This window comes from Telmatherina bonti (genome assembly GCF_933228915.1).
Source record: "Telmatherina bonti genome assembly, chromosome: 6".
Lineage (NCBI taxonomy): Eukaryota > Metazoa > Chordata > Actinopteri > Atheriniformes > Telmatherinidae > Telmatherina > Telmatherina bonti.
In genome coordinates this window covers 31552864-31579180 of record NC_136624.1, presented here as the reverse complement: position 1 = coordinate 31579180, position 26317 = coordinate 31552864, and the positions used below count along the sequence as shown (strand labels likewise).

General features: G+C 37.9%; 1 protein-coding gene across 1 annotated transcript; it reads right to left on the bottom strand.

Moving 5' to 3' along the window:
• Nucleotides 1-925: 925 nt before the first annotated feature.
• rad18 (RAD18 E3 ubiquitin protein ligase) lies at nt 926-26317 on the bottom strand. The gene is made up of 13 exons (XM_079241468.1): nt 26196-26317; nt 25309-25387; nt 23115-23176; nt 22637-22707; nt 16108-16514; nt 15708-15807; nt 13103-13290; nt 12418-12488; nt 12141-12201; nt 8228-8359; nt 6800-6926; nt 3396-3440; nt 926-1049 (listed from the first exon to the last, which is right to left on the bottom strand). Exons 1-13 carry the CDS (start codon nt 26244-26246, stop codon nt 956-958), a joined length of 1488 nt encoding a protein of 495 aa, XP_079097594.1. The 5' UTR covers nt 26247-26317; the 3' UTR covers nt 926-955.

The window sequence follows — 26317 nt, the reverse complement described above, 5'->3', positions numbered from 1 at the left end:
CCACTGGGATCTGAAATACTGCGTTTAATGCGCATTCATCTCAGAGTCTAGCTGTGTTTGTCAGCGTCATTGCTAAGCAGAGAAGCAGCCAAGTCAGAAGCCCGTGTCTGACTGCAGGCTCTGAGGAAGCTCTGTTTTCAATCAAGGTCACCTCCCAAAAGAGTTCCTGCCAACTGCCAACTCCCATGTATGTGCATATAAACAAAACCAGATATTCTTAAGTGTTTATGCTGATCCTTGCCTGGCCTGGGGTTTCTGCAATCATAGTTTATTGAATTAAAGTGACCCCAGTTACATCACATTCAATGAAGACAAACAATTTAAAAAAGGTATGTCTTGTATTTTTTTTCCAAACTGCCAACAGCAGACCTGCATGCAGAAAAGCCCTGAAACAGAGAAATGGCGATGAAGGTGACAAGTTAGCAAAGAGACAGATATCCAGCTGTTTGATGGAAAAAAAAAAAGACAGTGGCTTTGACAAAATTCTCAATATTGCATCATAAGTTTTTTTTTTTGTTTTGTTTTTTTTTTAAACTGATTATACACAAGCTGTTGACATGTGTAAAAAAAAAGTAGATTCAGAAACATAAAATATAATTTGGATATAAACTATAAGGCAAATAGAAAATAATTCCTATCAGGGAGGTCAGACAAAGGGGACCAAACTGAGGAAATTACTGATCCCAAAGGAATAAATCACAAAACCGGATGATCTGTCAGGTCACTCAATAAGTCACACAAACAAGAAAGTAGGTTAAAAATGATTTTAAAAAGTTTATTTATAATGAAATATAACTATATATGAAATAGCAGTGCAAATTCTAAACATAAAGAAATAGTTGACAATTGTGCGTTTAATTTAAAAAAAAAAAAAAAAGAAAAAAAATCATGTTGGAACTTTTTTCAATACTGAATGTGAGAAATCGCCTTCTTCGCCCCTCTCTTTTATTCATTCTCAATTCTTACGCCGTCGCTTTCCCATCACAGGTGATTCATCGCCATATCTGGAGCTGGATGGTCGCTTTTGGTACGAAGTGCCCTCTCCGTCTCTGTAAGTGAACATTTACCAGAAAAAAACGTGTTTATTCATGGGTGATGAATGTTGCATCAGTAAGCGTCCTGGTGCATGAAGATTTTATCTTTTATTGCACATGATGTTATATTTACAGACTTAAAAGACACTGTTCAGATAAAATGCTGAACAACCTCAACAAGTTTGCTTTATTTTTATGATGAGACATCCTTCCGTTTTGCCACACAATGTGCACCAGTTGTGCACACTTACTGTAACACCAAGCTTCTTGGGCTTGTGCACACAATCAATACCACAAAAAGCTTACAGCAATAAATCACCCCCAAACCATGAATATCAGCTGTAGGACCCACAGGACCGTCTTAAAGCCATAATGACAATGATTAATGTTCATCTTCAACTAAAAAGACATAAATATGGACTTCTTTCTGTGTTTTCCAGCCATCTACCCCCCTAAGAAAGCACACAACCAACCAGAGGGTGAGGAAAATCATACATGTTAATTACTTCTAAGATTGGGTTGTTTTTCCTGGTCAGACATCTGCACACATGATTACTTTAAACGTTACAATCTCAATATATTAAGTTCAACAAGCTAGCCAACATAATTATGATGCACATGGCAAATGGAAAATGAAAACTGGTTCTTATTTGCCTGCAGCTGCCTGTAAGTAACCAGAAGTTCATGTAGTTAATTAACACTAAAAGCTTTTTTTTTTTTTTTTTTTATATTGACCAAAATTTTATAGGCAGCAAGCAACAAATGGAAAAAGGATGAGGATGCAAAAGATGCTGCATTTATACATGACTGCCATGCTACCAAAGAGACAAACTATTCAGTTGTTTGTCCTGGCCAGCAGACTGGTTGATACCAGTAATTTTCTGCAATGGCCAGAACTGTTGTTTAGCATTCCATAAAAATAGTGATAAATAAATACGTTCACTACTTGCATGAAATCCCAGGGATGCTTGTTGCAAAAACAGTCTTTTCCTCTTTTATATAAACGGAATCAGTACATTTATTTATTCAGTTATACTTTACTGTAGCCAGAAGACCCAGGTGGAGAGGACACCCCTAAATGAGCTGTTTTTCTCGTTATCCTGTCAATACTTCTCGCTACAGTGAGGTCTCAGGTGGGCTCCACAATTCAGCACACAGCGTCTCGATACAGCACCATTAATGAATTACCCTCAACTTCATGGCTGGGGGGAAGAAAAGAATTTCAGCAAAGGAATTTGGGGCGAGAAGGCCACATGTGGGTCGTGAAAGGATGGCTAGACATCTAAGTGGAAGGATTTACTGATAAACAGAGGACCAAGATAAAAACATTCCCGAAAAAAAAAAGGGAACATTTCCTTTCATGCTTGTTCAGCTAAGATGCAGAACACATGGCTTCAGCCGAATGAATGGATTCTCTTTTTTTTTAATATACCAATAGTGACAGTAAAGTTTTGTGTACACACACACACACACACACACACACACACACACACACACAATATTGGGACGCACTGTAAAATGCAAATAAAAAGAACATAAAATGATTTACAAATCTCATTAACTTCCAATAAGAAATGTGCCCCATTTGTCCCGGTTCAGATTCATGTCTGGCAGGTACTGCTGAGAAAAGCTAGCTTGTACTTTTACAGCACCTTTCAGACACTCATCACAAAGTCCTTCAGAGCAGATAACATTCACAGTAACAGACAGTCCTCGAAATAAATTCAGAAGGACGTTTCTGCACTTCTTTAAAAACATGCCGACAGACATAAATGGTGTCAGCAGAAAAAGTCACGTCCACAAACATCGTTTCTAAGTTCTGAGCTTCAGTCGGAGCTGTGATGCAGTTTCTTTAATATACACATCTGTCTTAGAAAAAAAAAATGTTTTTAGGTTTAAAGCCTCTTTTTTCCCCTTTTTTTCCCCCCATATTTATTTCTAAAGGAGCATCCTGATTCAGAAGCAACCATTTGAAATAAAATCAGATCCTATGGGTGAAGTTTCAGCCATAATGTCCACATCAGATAAGATGAATATCTTCTAAATGGATTAAAGGCATTTTTGACTGAAGTAACAATAAAATCCAACAGTTGTGGGGAAAAAAATTAAAGTTGAGCATTTGCCAATGTCTTTTTGTTTTCTTTTTTGTTTTGTTTTTTTAAATGGACCTAAAGCCTGCACTGAAAGAAGAAGAGTTTGAACTCTGAGAGGCACAAGAAGGATCGAAACCAGACTTATGATGGTGTGGTTAACGGGGCTTTAATAAAACTGGGGGCAACTGTACGTTGATAACTGATCTCTGGTAACGCAGTTCACAAAAATGTTTCAAGAAAGAGAAAAAAGAAAAAAATAGTCACTTACTCCGTGTTCCTGGAGGGCTCCGGGCCGAAGATGTCGGAAATAGAACTGTAAGAGGAAAACAGGGGAAAGGAAAAAGTAAAAAAAAAAAAAAAAAAAAAGATTGTTTTCTGCTTAAAATTCAAAGTAAATGAGACCAAATGTAGGTAATGTAATTGCTCCCTGCAATCTAGAAACAATATCCGGCGTGTTAAATGCAGTTTGCATCTTATCCATCACTGGAAGACATTTTCCCCACAAAATGAGGGAGAAAAAAGGGAAAAAAAAAGGTGTTTGAGCCCTGCCATGTTGACAACGCAGCAGCGAGCAGAGGTGAAGGCAGAAGCGGTGTGAGCCGTAAAGACAACACATTTTGTACTTCACTTTGATCCGAAGCCATCCTCTAAATGGTGTGATAATCCTGCTGTTTATTCATTATTTTCAGTTACAAATGAGCAACATTCTCATGCAAACAAACATGTAAACATATTTCTTGTTTCTGTCAAAGCGGTGGCTCTGGGGAAAGAAAAAGAAAAAAAAAAGATCTATCAGGTTTGTTTCATGTGTGTTCCGGGTAAAACCAATCTGTTATTACTGGAATACAACACTAATGCTTAGCAGTTGCATCAGATGGCTGATTTGGTTGTTAAGCCTCTTTTGGCACAAACATAATTTATCCTGTAATGTCCTCTGTTGCCATCCCTTCTGTATGGCAAGGTTCATGGCTGCTGTTGCCCAGCAACCTTTTCAACACAATTTTCTCTGTGAGGTGTTGATGCTGTCTAAACAACTTTTGTTTGTTTTCTTTTTTTTTTTTCCTAGCAGTGTATTAAATGCAAAAATGCATTCAAACTATGCAGAATGGTACTTGTACTTATCTGATGAGTCAACAAAAAGATGCTATAAAAGAAATAAATTTTCTCACATCAACAAATGAGATCTAAACCTAAGCTTGAACATTGTAAATTGAACATTGTCATATGAGCATACAAACTGCTAAATAACTGAACATTTGCAATACATGCTCATACAAAGTGAGCAGGTCATGAGCAACAGGATGCCGGCATCACCTACAACACACACTTATTCATTTCCAAAAGCCACTTTAGATGCACTTTGTTGCAGCTGGCGTTGTGTTAAAGTGCTTTAGAAATAAAGTTGAGTTCAAGTATTTTTTTTTATACTTGCTTGTTATTGAACAGCAAACAACATGTCTGACTATAACCTACATCTGAACTGCAGCTCTGAAACAGTTCATAAAGATTATATTTGGCATTACTCTCTTAATGGAACACAAGTCTAGTTTCCTTGAAGGAAAACTCAACATAATTTATTTAGAGGTGCTCGACAGTTCATACTGCAGCTTTGCCACTTCCAAACAAACTCCATGTTCTCAGAAGAATTGCTCAACATGTACTAATGGCACACACTGCTGAAATGCTGAAGAGACACAACCAAAGCATTCAGTGGGAAAGACATTTTACATCTCCTAAAAGAACTTGACAAGTTGTAAGTGAGGCTGGAAGCTCTATGCAACAGAATGATGACAAAAGCTTCGGCAAGCTGCTTTTTCTAGCCAAGTTTTAGGTTGCAGACTGAATTCTGTGGACATCTACCTCCACATGCAACCTAAAGGGGTCAGAATTTAAAGGATGCAGCGCGCGCGCGCACACACGCGCGCACACACACACACACACACACACACACACACACACACACACACACACACACACACACACACACACACACACACACACACACACACACACACACACACACACACACACACACACACACACACACACACACACACACACACACACAGAGGCTGGAACCTGCTGTTTATCAGGGGCAACAGCTTTCCTAATTAACTTGTGATGCCTGAAGAAGTGCAGCCTGCATATAGTTAGTATCCCTTCATCAGCTTAAATCTTATGTAATACAGCATGGATGAAAGGTCTCAAGCTTCCCTTAGAACTGAGCAGAAACCAGTCTGCCCAGTGGATTTAATGAACTTTCTGGCCGCTTTTGTACATATGCTGTGTTTGCCTTTCCGTACAGTCCTTTACTATGAACAAAAACACGTAACAAGAACGGTCAAATCTTCATCAGTGACATGGAAAAATTGAAATGGCAGGTTGATGACTGCAGCTCTTGGCTGAAAGCAGACAAGAAGCAATCAATACCATTCTGATGGTGTGCTGAAGAAGCTTGTCTGGTTTACGGGACTTCGTTTAGCTTTGATCTTTGTAATTATGCTCCGAGCCATAATTGAGCTCAGATGGAACAATTACATGACTTCACACTAACACTTTGCATACTTAATTATAACAAAAAAGCTTGATGGTCCTTTGCTCAGATGTTTACAACCTGGAAACTGGGCTCTCTGGTCGCAAAACATAAGATAGGATTTTCTTACAAGTAAAAATAACTAATAATAATAATAGTTTGCATGGATCACTGTATTAGGAATGTTCAAGACTGGCTTTTTTTTTTTTTTTTTAACAGATATCTGATTTTGTCCAACTCTATTTCCAACACAGATATCAACCAATACCAATATTTTTGGAGAGAGTTGTTATATAAAACAAATATCTAGAAAACTTCACATACAACTACACACACAACACACATACACACACATACAACAACATACAACTTCACATACTATGTTGTCATTTCAAGTTAGATGAGATTTACCTGGAGAGTTTGATATTTAATATTTGCATGTTGTAGAAAAGTTATGTCATTAAAAAAGTAAAAACAAATAAAGATAATTTCCGATACTGCATTGTGATGTCAGCCGATAATATCGTGATGCCGATAATATCTTCTTTGTATTTTACCATTTCTTTTGAGTCACATTTGATTATAAATTAGATAACAAGTTAAATAATGGGGAATTGTACTTTAATGTTTCCAAATTTTGGCATTTTTCTGACGAGTCACAGCATACAAACCTTTCAGTCTTCTGTCCTGCAGCCCAGCGTGTGTGGACATTATAATGATATGGAAATTCGTCAGAGATGCTAATCAGATTATTCCGTTTTTAATTCATCACTGCTGTGCTTTGTAAGCAACAGACTCATTCAAGTAGGTTTGCTGCAACTTTCAATCATCATCCCCTTTATTTTACTTTTAGTTACATTTAAACTTTATAAACAATTATCAGTACCAAGAGAGCCTCACCTTTCTAACCGGTAATTCATTGTGACAAGACAGACTAGAGGGGGTCAGCGCCGCTTTTAACTCTGCAGTGGGAGCTTACCCAGACTGACAGTTGTTAGGCTTTATTTAGAGAAGCTTATCTTTCATCTTTGTAATTACAGAGTTGTAACTGAGGCCAAATGGAACAACTGTATAGCTTTACATGAACACGCTGGTTAATCAGGATGTGTTACTTATATCCTCATTAGCTTCTACCTTACCTGCTGATGGACACATCACTGAGCGAGGAACTGGATGATAATTCAATCACTTCTCCAAACCGATCCTCATCAGGTTCTCCGTCTTCTTCCTTCACCACTAAAGAGCTGTTTGGTCCAGCAACCTGACCTGAAGGGGGCGCATGCAGGGGCAGATGAACAGTTGAGCTCTGGCCTGTAACGGGTAAAAACCTTGTAAACAAACTCATTTAGACAGGATGCTTCCATATTCCTAAATGTAAAGCACTTCCAGCGTCATGCTGACGGATTATGATTCAAATGTTTGTTAACAATCCTGATTTATTTAACTTGGAAACTACTTGTTCCACACATAGCGTATCTCTTTAGTGTCAACCATGCGTGGTATTACAGCTGCAAAGTTTTGACTTTACACTATGGAAGGCTGACTAAAGGTTACCTAAAACTGCTGAGGTGCAGTTTTACACTAAACAGCCAATATAGACACACAACGCTCTGCATGGGCAAAGAGAGAGCCCAGGGGATCCAGGCGCAAACAAGGCTGAAGAATTCTAATGAATGTGATCACAAACCATGTCATGATTTCTTCCACTGACTTTACACTTTGTGTGATCTCGCAAACCAAAAGTAAATGTAAACAGAAGCCAAACATACAATTCATTTCTAGCCTAAACTTTTCCTATTAAAAAAAAAAAAAAAAAAAAAAAAAAATCATAAAATGAGGATATATTTAAGATGATAAATTTTTACAGCATTTTAATGTTTGATTTGTTCTGTTTGTACCATTGTCCATCAAACATAAGATCCTGATCTGTAAAGTGTTATTTCATCCCATCCATAAAGTTTCTAACATTTGGTAAATTCTTTTTTAACATTACAGATTCTGAAAAACACATAAACATCTACATTTCACACACTTTCACATTCAAGCATTGGCATCCCAAATGCTCCTCCACTAAATACAAGTACACTGTCGCATACCTCTCTCACAGACACGTTACAGCGGCAGCCGTTCCTGCGTCTACCAACAAATACTCACTTCCTAAAGGATTCAGAGTAAATTTAAAATGTTATTGTTTAACAGCTTAGCCCCTAAATATGTCTAATTTATTGTGCTATTATGCGCCCTCTCAAATACTGTAATCTGCAAAGGTTACTTGTGTGATTAGTTTCTGCACACTGGAAACGCTTGCTTTTATTTTGCCTTTTGTTTTTGTTTTTTTTTAAATTACTAAAATTTTTTTCTTTAGTAATTTTTTTAAAATTACTAAAGCCAGACACATTAATGTCTGGCTTTAGTAATTTTCTAAAGCACTCCGACATATTGAAAAAAATCTTTTTAACTCAGAGTGGATTATGTGACGGGCATACTGTATGAAAAAAAGATGTGTACTGTGTCCAGTAGCCAAATGAGATTTTATTCCTTATGGAGAATCATAAATGTCTCAGTACCTGCAGAGTGCAGTTCCTGAGCATCCTCCTTCTCCTCAGTGACTTCTTGTCTGATACAAGCCCTTTTGGTGGTCTCTAGGCGTCCTCGTGCCTGTGCAATTAACCGGGTGAAGTCACTGCTGTGCTGCTTCCCTGTGGACGCAAAAGCATTTACAGTCAGACATGTTTTTGGCCATTATGTTATCGTCCTAATACAAAATAGATTCTCACAGAGTAAAGCGAGAGTACATTGCTGCTGAGGGTATAAAGTAGACTGGGTGACAAACAACCCACCCAGTGGTGCATCGCTGACAACAACATAGTAGATGTTAAGGAAAACGTGAGGTAATATTTACAGCGTATTCAACATAGACTCATTTTCAACTTTGGAAAGGAAACAACCAAAATGTTTCCACCATCTCAGTCAGTCTTATACTGTTGATGTAAGCCACAAGATGGACAAATGTGGCAAAGAAATATTCTGCTGTGGTAGTGGAAGCAAAACAACAACTGCAAATATTTATTGGTGTAGAAGAAAACATCCAAATGAAGAGCAAAAGCTTAGATTCAGCAGGGACTAAATTAAAAAAAAAAAAATCATCTTAAAAAATCTTCTGATTATTTTGATGACAGAACAAACAAAAGAAACTCAAAGTGGATAAAAAAAAAAAAAGCAAATCCACAGAGTTCTTAACTGTAGTGTAATTAAAGAGTCATAAATAGCTGTATTTCTACTTTTATATTAATATTCAGTGTTGTTATGTTGCACCAAAAACAAGTTCCTCATCTGAATTGTGTTCACAGACAATGGCAATAAAAGTTTTTCTGATTTCTGACAGTAAAAAGAAAGGTGAGCTAAGTCCAACAGTGTTGTTGGGGAGAGAAAAGAAAAAGACAGACTTGAAATTAATTCGATTTCCTTCACTGCTCCTCCGTGTTAGAAAGAAGCCGGCTCAGGCACCTGTCAGGACGCCTCCCAGACACTTTCCAAGTGAGTTCTTTTCACCATGTTTTACCAGGAAGAGACCGTGGGGGGCATGCCTGCTGTGGTCTCCCCCCCCCCCCAGAGCAGCTGGAGAAGGAAGGCCGAGGAGACGGATTCCTTGGCAGCTCTGTTTAAACTGCTGCACATGTGGAGCAGGCTAAGATGAGGTCGGCTTTTTGCTAAAGTTAGCCTTTTTATTACACTCCAACATGTAAATAACAGGGGCTTTGTCTTCACTGAATGCCTTTTCACTCTTTATTCATCCCCGCCAATGCAGCAGTAATTCTCAGAGGCTGAGTAGTTTTAAAAGTTCCAGTTCAGCTGCAACGAGCTGACATGGACTGGAGCTTCACAGCTGATGAAGCAGCACTCAGTCAAGAAATTCTACCACCCTCTCTCACTGGCATAGCAAATTGTACAGCAGCCAGGTCGTAAAAAGACAATTCTTAAGCTGTCTAAAACACTTATGTACTTGGAAGTATTTATGGCCTTCTATAACCTTCTAATGTGGCCATTTGAAGCATCCATCAACACAGCAACACTTCTGGATGTGATCCCCGTTGCGAGTAGAACCACTGAAAAACAATGACCTGTGATAAGCAGGGACGCCTGACAGTTAGCAAAGTCACGCTTGTTAAATTAAAAAAAATAAAATAAAATAAAATAAAAAAAAATAAATAAATAAAAAAGTTGTATTTCATCATCATAATTACAACAAAACTTCCAATTGTTGTTATTTAAAGGAAACTGGGTTCATTGGAAGAAAAAAAAAAAAAAAAAAAAAAAAAACTCTTCCATCCAAACGACACCAATGATGCAGGTAAAATTTGTAATGCTAAATTGTAATTCAGAATTTGTTGTCTTTATGCTTTATTGCTCATGCCACCCAGTACTGAACAAGCAGTAGTTACTTTAAATGTTGGGAGAGCATCCACCGGAGCGGACAGCGGTGACGCACGCTGGCGATCGAAGTCCTCACAGTGCTGCCTTACAAATCGGCCGATTTTACCCCAACATAGTTGTTCTGGGTGGCAAGGATGTTTTCTTCATAACCAGCAACCAGTGTGTGTGTGTGTGTGTATGGGATTGTGTTCACAATAAAAATAAATAAATAAAATAAAAAGGAAAAAAAGAGAAGACAAAGCTACAAGCTCCCGCTGTGTGTGTGTGTGTGTGTGTGTGTGTGTACGCTGCTTTCACATTCCTGTTTGCTCAGTCACCATTCTCCATGCTGGCAGAGTGAGTCATCCACATCCTCCTCTGATAAATCAAGAGGTTATCACAGCAGAGCAGCTATTTATAGAAGCCGTCTCCTGCGACTTACATCCATTTCTCAAACACTTTTAAAGTTAGCTCTACTGAGTTATTTCCAACAGGCTTTTCATCTCGTCTAGCTATGTCAATAAGGCTTTGAACGATGCTCCAACGCTGCTGTTTTGGTTTATAACCTTTGCTTCTGTAAGTCTCATTGATAATCTCTGACCTCATATGGGATGGCTTCAGATGGGAGTTGAGACGGCGAAGTATCCAAGAAATCCTACCGAAGTTATACGGAAGGAAAAACTTGGGTACCAACCAAGAGCTAAAAACTGAGTCACCCATTAGATTGATATTTTCATCTCACCTCTCACAGCCAAATTACTTACTGCAGACAGTCATTCTGCATGTTCCCATTTCTTGCATTGTGCAGATAAAGGCATGTGGCTCTAAATGGAGAGCTTCCAGACTGAGTAACAGTGAGGTTACAGCTGTGTTACCCCGCCAATATGCAAAGCTGCAATGGCCTCGCCTGTGGCATGAAATGATTAAATACGTCTATACAGGCTTTTCAAATGGACATTCTGTACTTCTACACTGCATTACCATGCAGCAATTACTCAACATACCATCTCTATGAAGCGCTCAGGTTAGAATGAGATCTCTGCCAGTGGATTTTCCCATCAAACCCACTGCCTGTAAATAAATGCAATGATAAGCTTCTAAAGCATGTGCTTCAAAAAGTCATCATGAGGGACACTCATTTCTACAATAAGACTTAAGCTGTTGTCCTCCAATGTTCTACAAGTAATAAATCACAAGTTATTTTGACATGATTGCAGATTTAAACTGAGGGTTTCCTTCTCCTTTTAAAAAACAGAGATGAGTCTTTTTTTTTTTTTATCACGACTAACATTGGGAAAAAAAATAAAAACAGTCATAAATAATAACAAATCTCCAGGTAACACTTTAATGCTCAACACCTCTGTTAAATTTTGCAAGGGAAACATGATCAAATGTAATGTGCAGCCATGTTATATACATATATATCATACAAGTGTGAGGAAAACAGCAGCTTAGGTGGAGAACCTCTCAAACAAGAAAGTACAGAGAACATCACTTCATGATTGAAGTAAACTTAAAAGAAAAACAAAAGGAATGAAATTACAACGAGACTGAAAACAGATGTTCTGAACAAAGGACAAAAGTTACAAAGCAGCTTTCCGGAGTTTACCTCAGGAGTTCTGAAGAAAGCAATTTTTGATTGAATCAAGTTTTAACTTCAGTTTATTATTCCGGTATGTGCAGATACACTTGAACAGTATTTACTAGGGAGGCACCGATCCACTTTTTGAGAGTTCCAATTCGATACCTGAAATTTGAATATCTGCCGATACCGATATTTATAGATACCAAATCTGTTTATGCAAACATTTTTGTGATTATGGTTACTATTGCCGTTATAACTGTGCACGATTTCATTAGACTGTAATAAATTTTTTCCAAACCAATAACACGTCCATATTTTCAACATTGTTTTTCTGAAGCAGACAGTATGAGAAGAGAAAAGAAAAAAAAAAAGCCCATCGAAGTGACATTTCATTTTAAATTGCTAGATTCCCGAGTCAGGACAGGAAAGTAGAGCATATTAAAATGCCTGACAGACAGGAAAAAAAAAAAACATGCACTTACTATAATTTGAATGCATCTTCTCAATCTCCTCCTCAGACTGATTCTTTGAGAAAATCATGACCTGTAAAAGATTTAATAGAACAAATGAAAATGCATAACTTTATCGGATGATTTTGACAATCATCCTAAAATCTGCCTGGATGAACTGAGCAGCTGTTTAGCTGTTCAGCGTCTCTCCAGCTGCTGAAACACGGTTCTATCACAGCCAAAAACGCAGGACACACTTCACTTCAAATCATTTTCCAGCTCAATCTTACAAACAGCAGTAAATACATACAGGTTTGGTTTTTCCCTGCAGTTGGTTTCTGATCTTCTCATTGGCCTCAACCTCCTTAGCAACCTCTTCAGCTGTTGACAGGAGAAAAATGAGCCTTTCATTAAATATTGACCATTGCGCCACATGAATTGTGACAAGGTTTTAACTCATGATGTTGCTGTGTAAAACTGAGATATTGCAGGAGAACAAAGAAAAACCCAGTTTGTCCCAGTTCACGTCTCAACACAAACAGGATGTATGTTATCACATTCAATCTAATAACTCCTATGTAGACGCATAAAGTGGATTCCCAGCAGGATGTTCACTGAACAAACATTGCTTTAATCTCATTCTGCTCCTGGTTTGTTCATCTGTGGCGTCTATGTGTACATTTGTTGGCGTATTTACTCATCTTTAAAGCTTTTCGCCCGGCGCACTGCTTTGAGGCATGTGCACATTTTGCTTGATGGCGACATGTATAATGAAACAAGTTGAAATGTACATTAAACAGCAAGTATCAGAAATGCTTGTAATACAGTTCAGAATATCCATCAGGCCAAGTACTTTGGATATCTGAGGTGGTTGAAAAACATGTCATACAGTCTGCATGTACATAAAAAAAAAAAAAACACTCAATGGGCAGCACATGCTTAGATTTTTACCACTGATTTTTCTTTTTTTTGACATGCAAACTAAAGATACTGACCTGATTTTGGGTTTAGGGAGTCACACTGTGCATTGTATAAATGAACAAAATCCTGGTGTCTTTTGATCAGCTGGTCCCTAGAACCCTGCATGGACAGATGGCACTCCTTCATCTTCTTCTTCAGCTCTTGCATTGAAAGCAAGTTGTACACCAGCTTTGTCATTGGACGCCTCTTGTTGCTGAAAGAGCTGAAACAGACAGATCGACCATTTATGTTGGGTAATCAGCCGATATTAGAGTAATTCATATGGTGGGTTTCTGCACAAACATCAATCTTTGAATGTCCTAAATGCAAGTCCCGGGCATCACAAGAGAAGACAATTTTGTAAATGTTACGTTAATCAATAATAGCATATAACAATAAAGCAAAGAAAAAAAAAAACATCTATAATGTATCATTGGAATATAAAGGTCTTCCACAGACTAATTATTTCTACTGCTGCACAAATACAACTCATCATAAGAGAACAATATAAGTCAGTCTCCCTAATAATATCACAGACCCCGCCTCTGCAAAATGTGCTGGGAGGCTGATGATAACTACAACTGTATAATAGAAGCCATTTTACATGTTTAAAAAAACAAAACAAAGACTAAGTGAATGGCTTTGGAGTGCAGGCATTAAAGCTGCAAAGATAAATAATATTTTCCTCCAGAACTCTCCAACAAATATTCAGCAGAAACTTTGATCTATTTATCTATTTTAACTCAGTGAAAAAAGACAACAGGCTGCAGAAAATGTGAGTTAGTTAGTATGGGACACCTAACAATGTGCAATGCAAAGACTTGTAGTTTGAACATGTAGAATTAAAGTTTATACTAAATACATTGTTACATTTAAAAAAACCCAGTGAGCTGCAGAATCTGGTCAATTTAATGCCAGTAAGGCAGTAAACACATCAACATGTTTAGGGCGACTTATAGCTGCACGCTGTATGTTTCATATGAGAAACTTGGGGTCAGATTGACTTTGCTTTTACATCTTCCTAAAGGACTGTTGTTCATTTAATTCTGGCAGTATTTACTGTGGAGGTGCAGTGCTAGAGTTAGTGCCTTGGAGGCATGGACACGCCTTAACTTTTGCCCCTTGACATGCCTGTGATTGCTCCTGCACAAAAAGCACACGTGCACTGCATAACGCTGGCAGCAAGCGACCATGGAAGAAAAAGACTTTCCATTTGTGTAAATGTATCCAGAATGAAAGAAATTCCACCAAATTCCAGTGATTGTAAGCCACAATATTCTTAATGTACTGGAAGAGAACTGCGACAGCCTGAGGCTTCCAGCTGAAAGGATACACGCCATGTGTAATATCCCAAACCTTTTAGCAGCTCTTTGAGTTTTGGACTTGCTGTTCTTTATAGTCTTCTTGTTGTAATGGACACACCATAAATTGTTCTAAGGAGATATTATGTTATGGTTCACGTTAACCGCACCATCCCAGTCTGGAAGGGAATAATAAGCATTATCAAATGGTGATGATGCAGGTTTGGGTTCATTTACTGGAATGAATACCATCAACAGATGTCCCAGGCAAGCAGACTACAGCGATCCATGATTGTAAATCTTCATCATTTCCCATTTCTGCATTTTTTTTTTTTTTTAAACTACACATTAATTTTTAATCACTCTTCCCTCACAAGCATGAAATTTAGACTCATCCCTCTAAATCTTGGAAATGGTGCAAAGTGCCAAAATTGTAATGACAGTGCCTGGTGTGTTGGGTGCTTTGGTGTCCGCTTCTTATCGTGCACCACTGCTTTTTCTAAAATCTGGCATAAAGCGCCTGGATAGGACATTAGAAAAACAGGATGAGCTGCAGGGGAGAGACTACAAACTGATCAGTCTCTACAGGAAATCAAAACTTAAAATGTTCCAACTGTTGCAAAACAGGAATATAGAGATTACATCTTGAGATATTTACACATACACAGTCGATGTATCTGGGAACTGTGGTAATTAGTTACTGTTTTGGCTCCACTATGAATGTTTCAGGACTTCTGTTTCTGCTAAACCTTCTCTGATTTATGTCTCACCGTGTCCTTTAGCTAAGAATTCTTCCGGTCCATAGTGTCAGATATGCAAGAATCATCAGTAAAGATACACACAGAGTGATGGAGGCAAAGAACCAGATGTAAGTGTGTCATCGGTTTGATATCCGTCAGGTCTGTTGCATTAGAGCCACACTTCAACTCAACATTCACACACACACTGAACAGCACATCCTGATCTACCACGTCTGCAGTGGGTGGCCCGCTCACGTCTATGATAACTGGCCAATTGCAATCGGTCGCGGGTTAAGCCATCCCATTGTAGGAGGCTGTCTCCCGGCCTAAGAAGATAAAATGTTATCCGTATCCATTGCTTGGGGCTCAGGCGGACGGAGATGATCCGTCCACCTGAGCCCAGCGCTGCATTGCTTCATCTGTGACCTGAACTTAGAATAAATTCTTGTTTAATTTAAAGAGATCCTCTCCTGTTTTCTGTTTTCAGGCTTTCAATAAAGGCTTTAAAAATTTGGGTTTAAACAGATTATTGGCTTTTTTTCCCCTCATTCTTGGCCATAAAAAAAAGGCATAGTTTTGTAGTTTAGTGGACATTTTACCTCCTCAAGCTTTCCTTCTTCTCGTCTCTGGTTAGACATGTGTCCAGGTGCTTGTTAATAAAATGCTGTGGCACACTTACAGAACAGACTGGACACTCCACTGGAAAAGGATGCACATGAAGATATTATTAGAATCTTAATCAGCACTTAACACTAATCAGCATTTAACTCTGGTTCCTTGAATCAATTAAACTGCCAATCCTAATCACTCTCTACTTATTATTCTGAAGAGATGAGTAACTCATCCTTAACTGCATCAACAATGATCCGGATTCTTCCTTCTCATTTTAAAACCAGATTAACTACATTGCCTTTCATGGCACTTTCAAGAATAGCATTATTATCTATACAGTGTGAAAGTAAAGGCAGTAATACAAACCAACAGGTAAAATGGTTTCACCTTTCATTATTGGCTTAACATTCTTTGATGGTGACGGAGAATATGTCATCTCAAATCCAGCGCTTAGGCCGTATGAAGCTGGTTCCTCTTTTATAAGCGGCATCGGATCTTGGATAGACGTGTCCGTCATCTCAACTGGCTCTTCCTTCACAACCACAGAGGAGGTAGCTTTTCCTGAATGCAGATCTGCATCATTTACATCGTGGCTTTGTGGAGTTTGTAATTTGACATCTTGGGTTTCTTTACTGGGAGGTGTTCTGAGCTTCTTTTGGAAAAAGTGATTCATAATGGAGCTGCTAGACTTCTGGCCCTTCTCTCTGGGAGTTTTGCATTTGACAGCTGAAGCTGGGGTCTTTGGTGATATTGGAGGGGAGTCAACGTGTGCTTTTGACAACTGCAACTGCTGCCTGGAAAAAATAGCAAAAGCACAACGGCATGTGAATGAAAAAGCGTAACCTGAGTTAGACACGCAGACAACCAGATAAACTGTATTCATTTTAAACCAGAAAAAGCCCTTAAACAAGCAAAAATACAGATGACATTAGGCTTTAGTGACGTTAAGAAACAATTTTTAAAAAAAAAAAAAAAAAAAAAAAAAATGGCCTCAGTTTTCTTACACCTTTTCTAATGAGCGAGACACAGAAGACACTTCGCTTACGCTCTTGGAAAAGTGGAAAGCAAACAAACTGCTGCTGGGCCATCGCTTGGCAATAGAATGGAAGCAATGAGGTGTGATGTTCTGCTTTCCATATTTAAAACTTATTTGAGCTTACTGTTCCCATTAGAGCGAGTTCATGCACATGCATGTGTGTACCTGCGGATGCACACTCATGCCAAGGCAGTTTTGCACAGACGTGATGTGGAAACGCCACCTCCGCCTGACAAAGACCTTAAAGAAATATGCTCTCCTCGTGGCATTCATCGGTTCCACTGAATACACTCAGGTTTAGAACTCCCTCTAGCAATAAAAATAGTGAAAACACCTCCACACCAAGTGAAAAGCTGCTGAATTTATACAGTTAATACTAACCCTGCTGTAAACTTGCAGCAATTTACTTTCAAAAAGGTCAATTCACTGTTCCCTTCACAACATGGATCAGAAATGGATCGAACACCTTCAATTCTAGCCATTAGTTTTAAGTGTTTCTGCCTCATTTAAGAAGAGCATTTTCCATCACGTATGTCAAATGATTCTCAACGCCACAGTTACCAAGTAGTTTACAGGCTGTTGACTTTAATTAGACACCCGCTAAACGAGCAAATTAGAGAAGATACAGGCAGATTTAGGACAAATCCAGTTCACTACACACGTTACTTACAATCTATTATTACAGGATAGTTTACAGGATATTTTATTTATAAAGGAAAAGCCAAATGAAAGGAAAATTAAATGAATGAATGAAAAATAATAAAGTGAAAATATTTTATTTCTCATTCATTTCCTTTTCATTTCATTTGGCCTTTTATTCAATTATAATGATTCTGACTAAGTTTGAACAATTTTGTCTGTGAAGTTAGAGCTTTTCTCTGCAGGCTGAGTGGTGCCAGCAGAAACTGGGAAGAAGGGAGAAAATGTGGGGGGGGAAAACTTGACATTTCTATTTAAAATTGGTTTGATAAATTTCAGGAGGAAAACAATGAGATGGGGCTGATCTAAAGTTAGATTTCAGTTTTAATACAATTTTATCCATAATTCATGAGTCAGTGGCAGGAAGGGGGCTCCTCATCTTTGCTGAGAGCTTAGACTGAAGTAGATATGAAGTGCTTGCAGTGTCTTTAAGCTGATGTTCAACCAAGCAATTATTGCTGAATGAGGCAGGAATCATGAGGTGACAAAAAAATGTCAGAAACAGATTAATGTTCAACTTTAAAGTGGGGTTAATTAAAGCGGGAATGGCTGGATTTATAATCTTACTATGATATATACATAATCAGCATTATTGAACGAGACCAGTGTAAAGTCTTTCTTCCCAATGCTTGCAGGGAGGCGGAGCATTACCATCCAACTGTCCACCACACACACAATACCCGACATTCATTTCAAAGATAACCTGGATTTTCACTTGGTGCGTTTGTCTGAAAGTGGCACCAAAGTGGGAAAGTTGTCTGTAATGCACAATCGTTCCTTCTGTATCATGTTTAGATTGAGGATGAGTGCATGGACATGGAGACGCTGATGTGTATATGGGGATACTTCTTTTTCTCATTTGGGTTTCTGATTTCATTTGGATGTGAGAGGCCCGACAACACTGTTTCCAAAGTGTATTACACTAAGTCTTGGTCCATAAAGGGAAAAATAAGCAGAAATGAATCATTTCTGGATTGAAGGGGAAAAAAAAAAAATCAATAAGAACTGGAGGTGCAATTTTAGCGATATTGCACAGCATCACACACTGTCTCTCTGTGTTGATGTTCTGCTCCCTGTTTACCAGCTGGTCTGGCTGCAGGTTTATGTACTTTCATGTAAATTGCTGCCTACTGTGGGAGTCCTGGGCCCCCCCTCCCTATAAAAGGCAACAGTAAGCGAACAACATCACTGCATATTTTCTAAGCGAACAGAACAAAACATTCTCCTAAAGACACCCAGGATCCAACATTGCTTCTAAAAATAACTACCGTCATTAGTGAAGAAGTTGTCTGATAAAGAAAAGGACACAACGGGATTAATACTGGCCTTGCATTTCCAAAGAGGAGAGCACCGACAAGTTAGAGGGGCTACAGTTTCACTCGGAGCTAGCTCTTCTTCTACTGTTACTACATTAACATTATTAGCTACTTCCAGTTCCACACAGTGGTGATATTGTTTTGCTCAGTGCTTTTGCTCTTAACACCCAGAGGAGCGGCGTGGGGTTGGAGGTAAGAGGTAGAGGGAGGTGTGGCTCAACATTTTGTCGTTTGCCCCTTTAATTTCAGCCATTCCAGAAGTAGGTCCAGTGAACTCTACTGGGAAAGGGGCCGTTTCTCAGAGGATGCGCCTTTCCTTCGCATCTGCTCTGTGATGTCAGAGGGCAGGCCCTGTTAGCCATGGGCCAGGTCAATGGTAATGTTCACTGCTGGGGGGGGAATCTTGCCATTTGTCAGATCACGAAGGGAAAGATCTCAGACTCACCTATTTGAACAACCTATGCTAAAAGGTGGAGCAAGCAAGCAGTCACACACAGGCTATGGGACACACACGACTGTAGTAAAACATTTAGAAAGGAAATATTGCATAATATAGGACATTTACAAAAACATATACTGATAAATTCAGACGTGTCCTAATTACACCTAGTTAAAACAGTTACCGTATTTTCCAGACTATAAGTCGCACTTTTTTCATAAGTTAATTGTTTCTGCGACATTCTCCGGAGCGACTTATACATTAAAAAATATATGTAATTTCACAGTCATCCACAAAGACAACTGAGAACGATTGAACATAAAAAGCTAGATGGCCACAGCTAAAAGAACGAGTTCACCGGTGGGAGCTTGAACAACTTGCTGCGTGGAGAGGCTTGTCAAGGGTGCAGTTATGTCTCCACACGGAGTTGGCAGAGTTATTCAGAAGTGACACCGAGGACGAAAAACTCACCAGATTTAGTAATGTGGGATTGTGGGATTGTGCGTTATGACTTACAGTGAAAGTACACTTGTTTTGTTCTTTAGGCTATAGTTACATGAAACTGTTAATTATGTCACATAAACACTGGACACCTTTTCTGTTCATGTTTAATTTTTGTGTAGCCAAATAGCCTTCATAGTGTTGGCATATGTTACACATATTCAGCCTGTTCTCTCGTCTTTTAATAATGTTATAACTTGCCTTGACTTAATGATGACTTAATGCCTGTTTTTGGTCAAGTAATTTGTAAAGTAATTATCCATAAAAAATGCGACTTACACTCCAGTGCGACGAAGTATGTTTTTTCCTACCGAATAATACATTTTTGGCTGAGTGTGACTTATACTCTGGAGCGACTTATTGTCCGGAAAATACGGTAATAACCTTAGTAAACCATACAAGAGATTAGCAATCTGGATTTATAATTTGAAAAGCAGTTCTGCAGGCTTGGCAAGTTTGGGCTATTGATTATTTCAGGAAATTTTGTCAAATGCTCAAAAGAATGGGTTCCAAAAAATGTCTCACCATAGTTATCTTAATGAACGATCGCAGATAGATTCAAAACTACAAAATAAGTGAAGCTCTTGTGAATACACTTTCTTACAACGCAATAAAATCGTAATGAGATAAAAAAATAAAGTGGCTAATCAATAATAAACTGGTTTTGTCAAATATCTATCAGAGTCCAAGCTTTACTTTTACCAAAGTATACTAACAATAGACGAGATGAGAGTCAGCAGCTACTGTAGAAGTATAGATATGGAGCATTACAATAACAGCTAATAGCTGCCAGAGAAATAGGCTTCTGGCTTAATGGTGGTAAATTACTGCCATCATCCAAAGACTACCTAATGCAGCATTTCCATAGTGAGTGGTCCGCTGACGGAAGTAATCCCTAAACACGCTACAGCACAAAATGTACCCACCAAATGGGTAGATGTTTGAAATATTCTCCATTTAATCAATTTAGAAAAAGAAAAACACTCCAGTTTTTAACAGTTCAACACTGAAAACTACCGAAATAAAAAGGCATGAAGCGTAGCATATTCATATCACAGCAAAAGGACTTTATGACAAGTCCATCTGTGTGTTACAGCAGCTCTTCGTGACAGGGTCACTCACAAGAAATATCTCTTTTCAGACACTTAATGCTAGACAACAGGAAATTAAAACGTGGAGGAGAGAGCAGCAGCGTAATCCACTCATTCATAACAGTGATGATGATCAGAGGGACTGCAGTCTGGAGACCTTTCAGATTACAGGATAGTTTACAGGATGATTTTGAGGTGATTGATGAAGGAGAGCAATATTGCAGCTTAGTGCTGATAACAGCATTTGCTTCAACCCAAATATTAAAAGACAAAATTCTGATGATGGCAGTAACCCCCCCCCCCCCCCCCCTTTCTGATTTGAATCCTGGTCCGTTTGGTCGGGAAGTCCGCTTCATGTTGGAGAACGTCAAGATGTAAACCTATCTAACTGAAATTAAAGATCAGTCGTCTACAAGCCCTGATCCGTTCCAAGCGGATCAAATGCAGGAAGCGGACTTCAATGTGGATAAACAACTAAAACCCACATGGATGTGGAGCTCCACGTGGATGTATATGGGAAAACTGGCTCGAAGTCAGGTGTGAACGAATTTTGAAAACGTTCTGATGGAAATCGGATCCCACTTAGACCACTAGGATCTGATGCAGCCCCATATTTAGCCATTACGTACTAAAACCTTGTTCTACATCAACCGATAGATGAAGGAGTTTTCTTCTATCTCGTGCGTCTCGTCTTCTCCTTCAGTAATTTTTGGTGCAGCGCTGCCTCTGGTAGGAATGTAGACCAGTTATCTAAAAGGTCTGATTTGTTTGAAGAATGCAGCGTGAACTCAGTCCAGCAGCAGACCACCCTGGTGTGAATGCACCCTTAATAGGCGATGCTACATATCATCTTTAAAAAGGGCCATAACACTGTTTATAAGCAGAGCGTTATCTAATACGTAGCATTATACGCACCCTTGCTCAAATGTTATTTATTTATATTCTATTAATTGCTTTTCTTTTAAATTTAGGGCAGCATGATGATTGTAAACCTTAAATAAACCATAATGCCAGAGGCTTGGATGGTCAGTCTGCCTTGGTGTGATCAATTATTTAAGCCAGTTTTTCTTTGCAAACTAATTTTCATGCTGCATGTAAACGGTGTAACACTCATCAGTCTGTCCGAGACAACCAGGGTGAAGGTAGAAGAGTGACTGCTCCCATGTGGGAGGAGTTACCTATAAGCATCTCATCTGAGACTATGGCTGTTCCACATTCTCATGAGTCACACTAGAAAAAGAACTGCAATACACAAGTATGGAGAAAAGTGCAAAACAAGGAGGAAGCAGTGAGGAAGTACCCAGGCTCATTACAACAAAATCCCCATTTGATTTAGAGCAAATCTGTAAATTGCAGGTAGATTATTAAAAAGGCAATTACATAATTGCTTTTTTTTTTTTTAAGCGTTTGTATATTGAAATAATCCAAAGTAGATTTTCTAGTAGATATACTGATATCCTGTCAATAACAATGTAATCCCATGAAATCACCATGGTAATCGTTTTTCTCTTCGGGTCATAAGAGCATGAAAATACAAATGAGAAGGATATTCAGGTAAATAACGTGTTCATGGTGGATTCACTGTTATTTCCGATCCGTCGCTGTTGTTATTCTTTTAGTCAAGCCCTGCAGTGGTTCTCTAAACATGCCTGTTCCACCACTTTTTGCAATAAAACACTGATCCAACATAAAAGAGCATCCAATAAAGTAGCATAAGTGTTTCCACCGACCCCCATGGTTTTTTTTTTTTATCTGCATTTCTTTCAAACCACATGCAGTTATTCAATGTCAACAAGTTGGGCTCAGAATTCAGACAGTTCCCTGATCTTCTTACCTTGCAGCTCGAAAGCTTACAACCAAGTCATCCAATAAGCGGTTGTTTCGTAGGTCTTGTTCTGTCATTTGCTAAAAAAACAGACAGAGCAGTGAGATATGAGAAAAAGCCTCCCTGCAGGGTTTCACTACATATTACTCTGGGAATTGTTTTCTCTATCATTTTGTCTGCAGTTGTGTCAGTAGTTTGCAATATGTTGCAGACATCAAATTAAAAATGTGTGAATAACAGTGTGAAAAACAAAGTTGATCATTTTGAAACTTAAATGTCATGAATTTATCTGAATACAAGTTAAAAGGGATCTGAAAATAATTGGATTTAGTCTTTATTCACATTTTACACAATGACCTAATTTCACTGGAACTAACAGATCATCAGAATATTTGCAGATTAATTACTCATTTTCTGCATCAGCTGTCACACTGATAATGACTTTCCTCATTCTCCAGGTAAACATTCAGGTTGTGCTTGCACTTACTGCATTACAGACTGGACACTGCAGCTTATAGGAAAGGAATTTTCTGATGCACAAAGAGCAAACTGCAAAATAAAACACAAACAGAATGGGTGTTATGGAGGATCTGTTTCAACAAACAGCCATGCAATTTCCTTTTCTTTCCAGCAAAGTTTTTCAATTCAAAAGGAACACATATAAAAAAAAAAATAAAAAAAAATTCTTTAACTCCCATAGCACCGCTGCATTCAGTCAGTTCATAAAGGATGTACAGTTCATTTGCACAAATTAGTCCAAACCGTGAATAAAGCAAAATAATTAACCCATTTGAGATATATTTGCTTCATCTTCTTGCCTTTCATTTAGAAGAACACCAATTTTTGCTGTTCATTTATCACTTCCCATGTTTTTGTGTCTTTTGTTAGCAATAATGGACTTTTTATATCACTACTTACTGGAGACTGAAGAAGTACAATACATAATTTCAGAATCAATACTTCACTGAGGACTCTCATCAAAGGCAAACTGAAGCAACTCACATGTCCCATCACCAATTCAACAGAAACGTCTGATAAAACTGAATTTATTCTGGTTCAATGTTTTAGATTCAATGAGTTGTTGTTTTTTTTTTTTTTAAATTACTTCGAAACATAATAACAGCTTTTTAAAATTTTTCTTTTTGCCAGACAATCATGCAAACCCTGTTTAAGCTTAGTGATTTGAGGAAAGTACAACAGAAAAAACACGTTATAGAAGCAATAGACAATCAACCAAATAGAAATATATTGATCCAATATCAACAACAGGTCTTTGCTTTGTTTTTTTTTGCTCACTTTCAAAAACAGGAATGGTCTGCTTGGCTTATTGGTGAGGAATGACTGTTCAGTCGTCATTCCTCCTCCAAATCTGGAACTTTGAAGCCAATTAAACGGCATTTACGCAGTCTAATTTTGAGATATATGTGGAAATCCAATCATTTTAATCCTAAAAGCCAAATGTTTAACTCCTCCTTTCCTTTCATATCAACAATATCTTCAGTGGTAAAAAAAAAAAAAAAAAGGATTTACTGGACTGATTTAAAGTAATGCTTACAATTACAGATTTACAGATTTTTATGTAAGGAAAGCTACGTCTGCATTTTTTTGTTTCTCTTATTTTTCTGCAATCTGATTTCTTTCTATCGTTGTTCACATTATAATTTAAATGCAACTGCCTTTAAACTTAAATGTCACCAGCAGCATTGTGTGTATCTCACTCATGTACCTCAACAATGTAAAATTTAGTTGAAATGCAACATTAAAAGCATCAGAAATGCATCTAATTAAAGACATTATTTTTAGGTCGTCTAAGACTAATATTTTAGGGTGTATAGACTGTCATTTAAAAAAAGAAAAAAAAGTCAGATATGAGTGACAGGCTGGTAAAAACACTTTTTTCTTACACCACTAGTGTACTGACGTAGGAAACTTTGGCACAGCCAGCCCAAAAAACAGCATATAGGACCAAGTGTGTGACATAAGTCACACTAATTTGTAAGGTCAGACATGAAAAAAAAAGGTGATTGGACTCAAAATGTTTTTTTTATAACAAGACCTTTATTCTGAATGATTGAAAACAATGTTTTGCACTTCTCCAAGTCTCTGTGCAACAGCATTTCCAACCAAAGCATCCTGCTTGTTTATGGCTTATTTCACCACATGAAAATTAAAAAAGCACAAGAAACTGATGTCTGTCTTTTCCAGAACCACCTATTCCTGCTGCAGTGTAATTTTAATCAAGAAGCAATAAATCAAATAGTAAAACATGATCAGAAAACTCAATGCCTGAAGGTTATGAACCCAAACAAGATCATGAAACAATGTACCAGTGACGGGACATCTTAAGTTAAAATCCTGATTTCTGGCATACTTTGACCAAGGAAAATATGCAGCTCTTAACTTTCTTAACTTATGCTACTTCTTTCGAAAGACTTTCATTTCTTCCTGTCTCAGAACTGTGCACATCTCGCTGCTGCCATGAACAAAAAGGCAAACAGCTCTTTATGTCACCACTTCAAGTGCTTTCCAGCAGTTTTCCAAACAATCAGCTCAATTTTGCATGATTATACAAGCCACTTAAGAACTTTTCTTTCTTCAAATACAAAAAGCTTTCCCAAATTTCTAGGACAAAGTCATTAGAATCACAGTTTTTCTTAAAGCTGCTCTGCTTCTTTACTCACAATTGTGCGAGCATTGAGTCATCATTGAAATGTTGAGGTAGTCAAAGCAAATGGGACATCGCAGCAGGGTATCAACATTCTGTGGATGAGAAAAAGTTCACGGTTATACAAGATCCCAACAAAAATTATACACAGAATAGAACAATAAAACAACTCCAGCTCTGAAAACAATTTATATGCCATTTTTACACTACATGTGGAGATATGATTACTGCACGCATGTTATACCTTATTTGATTGCCTTAAAGCTTTTACTTAAAGGGATTAAGAATTGCTTTCTTTTTGGTCCAAATCATTTCTATTTGCATGATTAAAAACAGTTGAATAAAACTAACAAAAATACCAGTTCTCCATCTCTTTGTCCACACAGTTTTACACAAATGTTTTGACAAAGACAATTACCATCAACTAAACCAATTATTTTTCAGAGACAATATAAAAAGTGGTAATTTAGAAATTCCATTTCCATCCCTTTCCTGTAGTCATGCTGTATTGTGTCACTGATTTCATCTCATGAAGGTTTCCAGAGGAGTTTTCACACTTTAGCATCATGTTTAAACCACTGGACAGGATTTCAGGTTAGTGTATAAGCTATGATCAATAATAATACTTTAAAAGTGCAATTATGTTAAATCACGGATGGGTTTTTGACTGTTCAGTCAGCATCACACTAACAAATATCTGCAGATCAGTAAAGAAAAAAACTAAATTGGCTTGTTTCTTTGTTTTATAACCCATATATTTATATTTATATGTATAACCCATTTGCTTGTCTTTCTTGTTTAGGGGATCCAGCTTTACTCGAACTGTTTACCATTTTAGCTAAATGCTAGTAGCCTTCACATCATCCAAACAAGTACACCATAATAAACAATGAGGAAACTTACTTTCAGACATGCAAGACTGGGCGGTAGATCTGCTTCGATCTGGTACGCCATACTTCAGATAAAGTGCAAAGATTAGAGAAGTTTAACTACACCCAGTACTCCTCACTGTGATCTATAGTGTC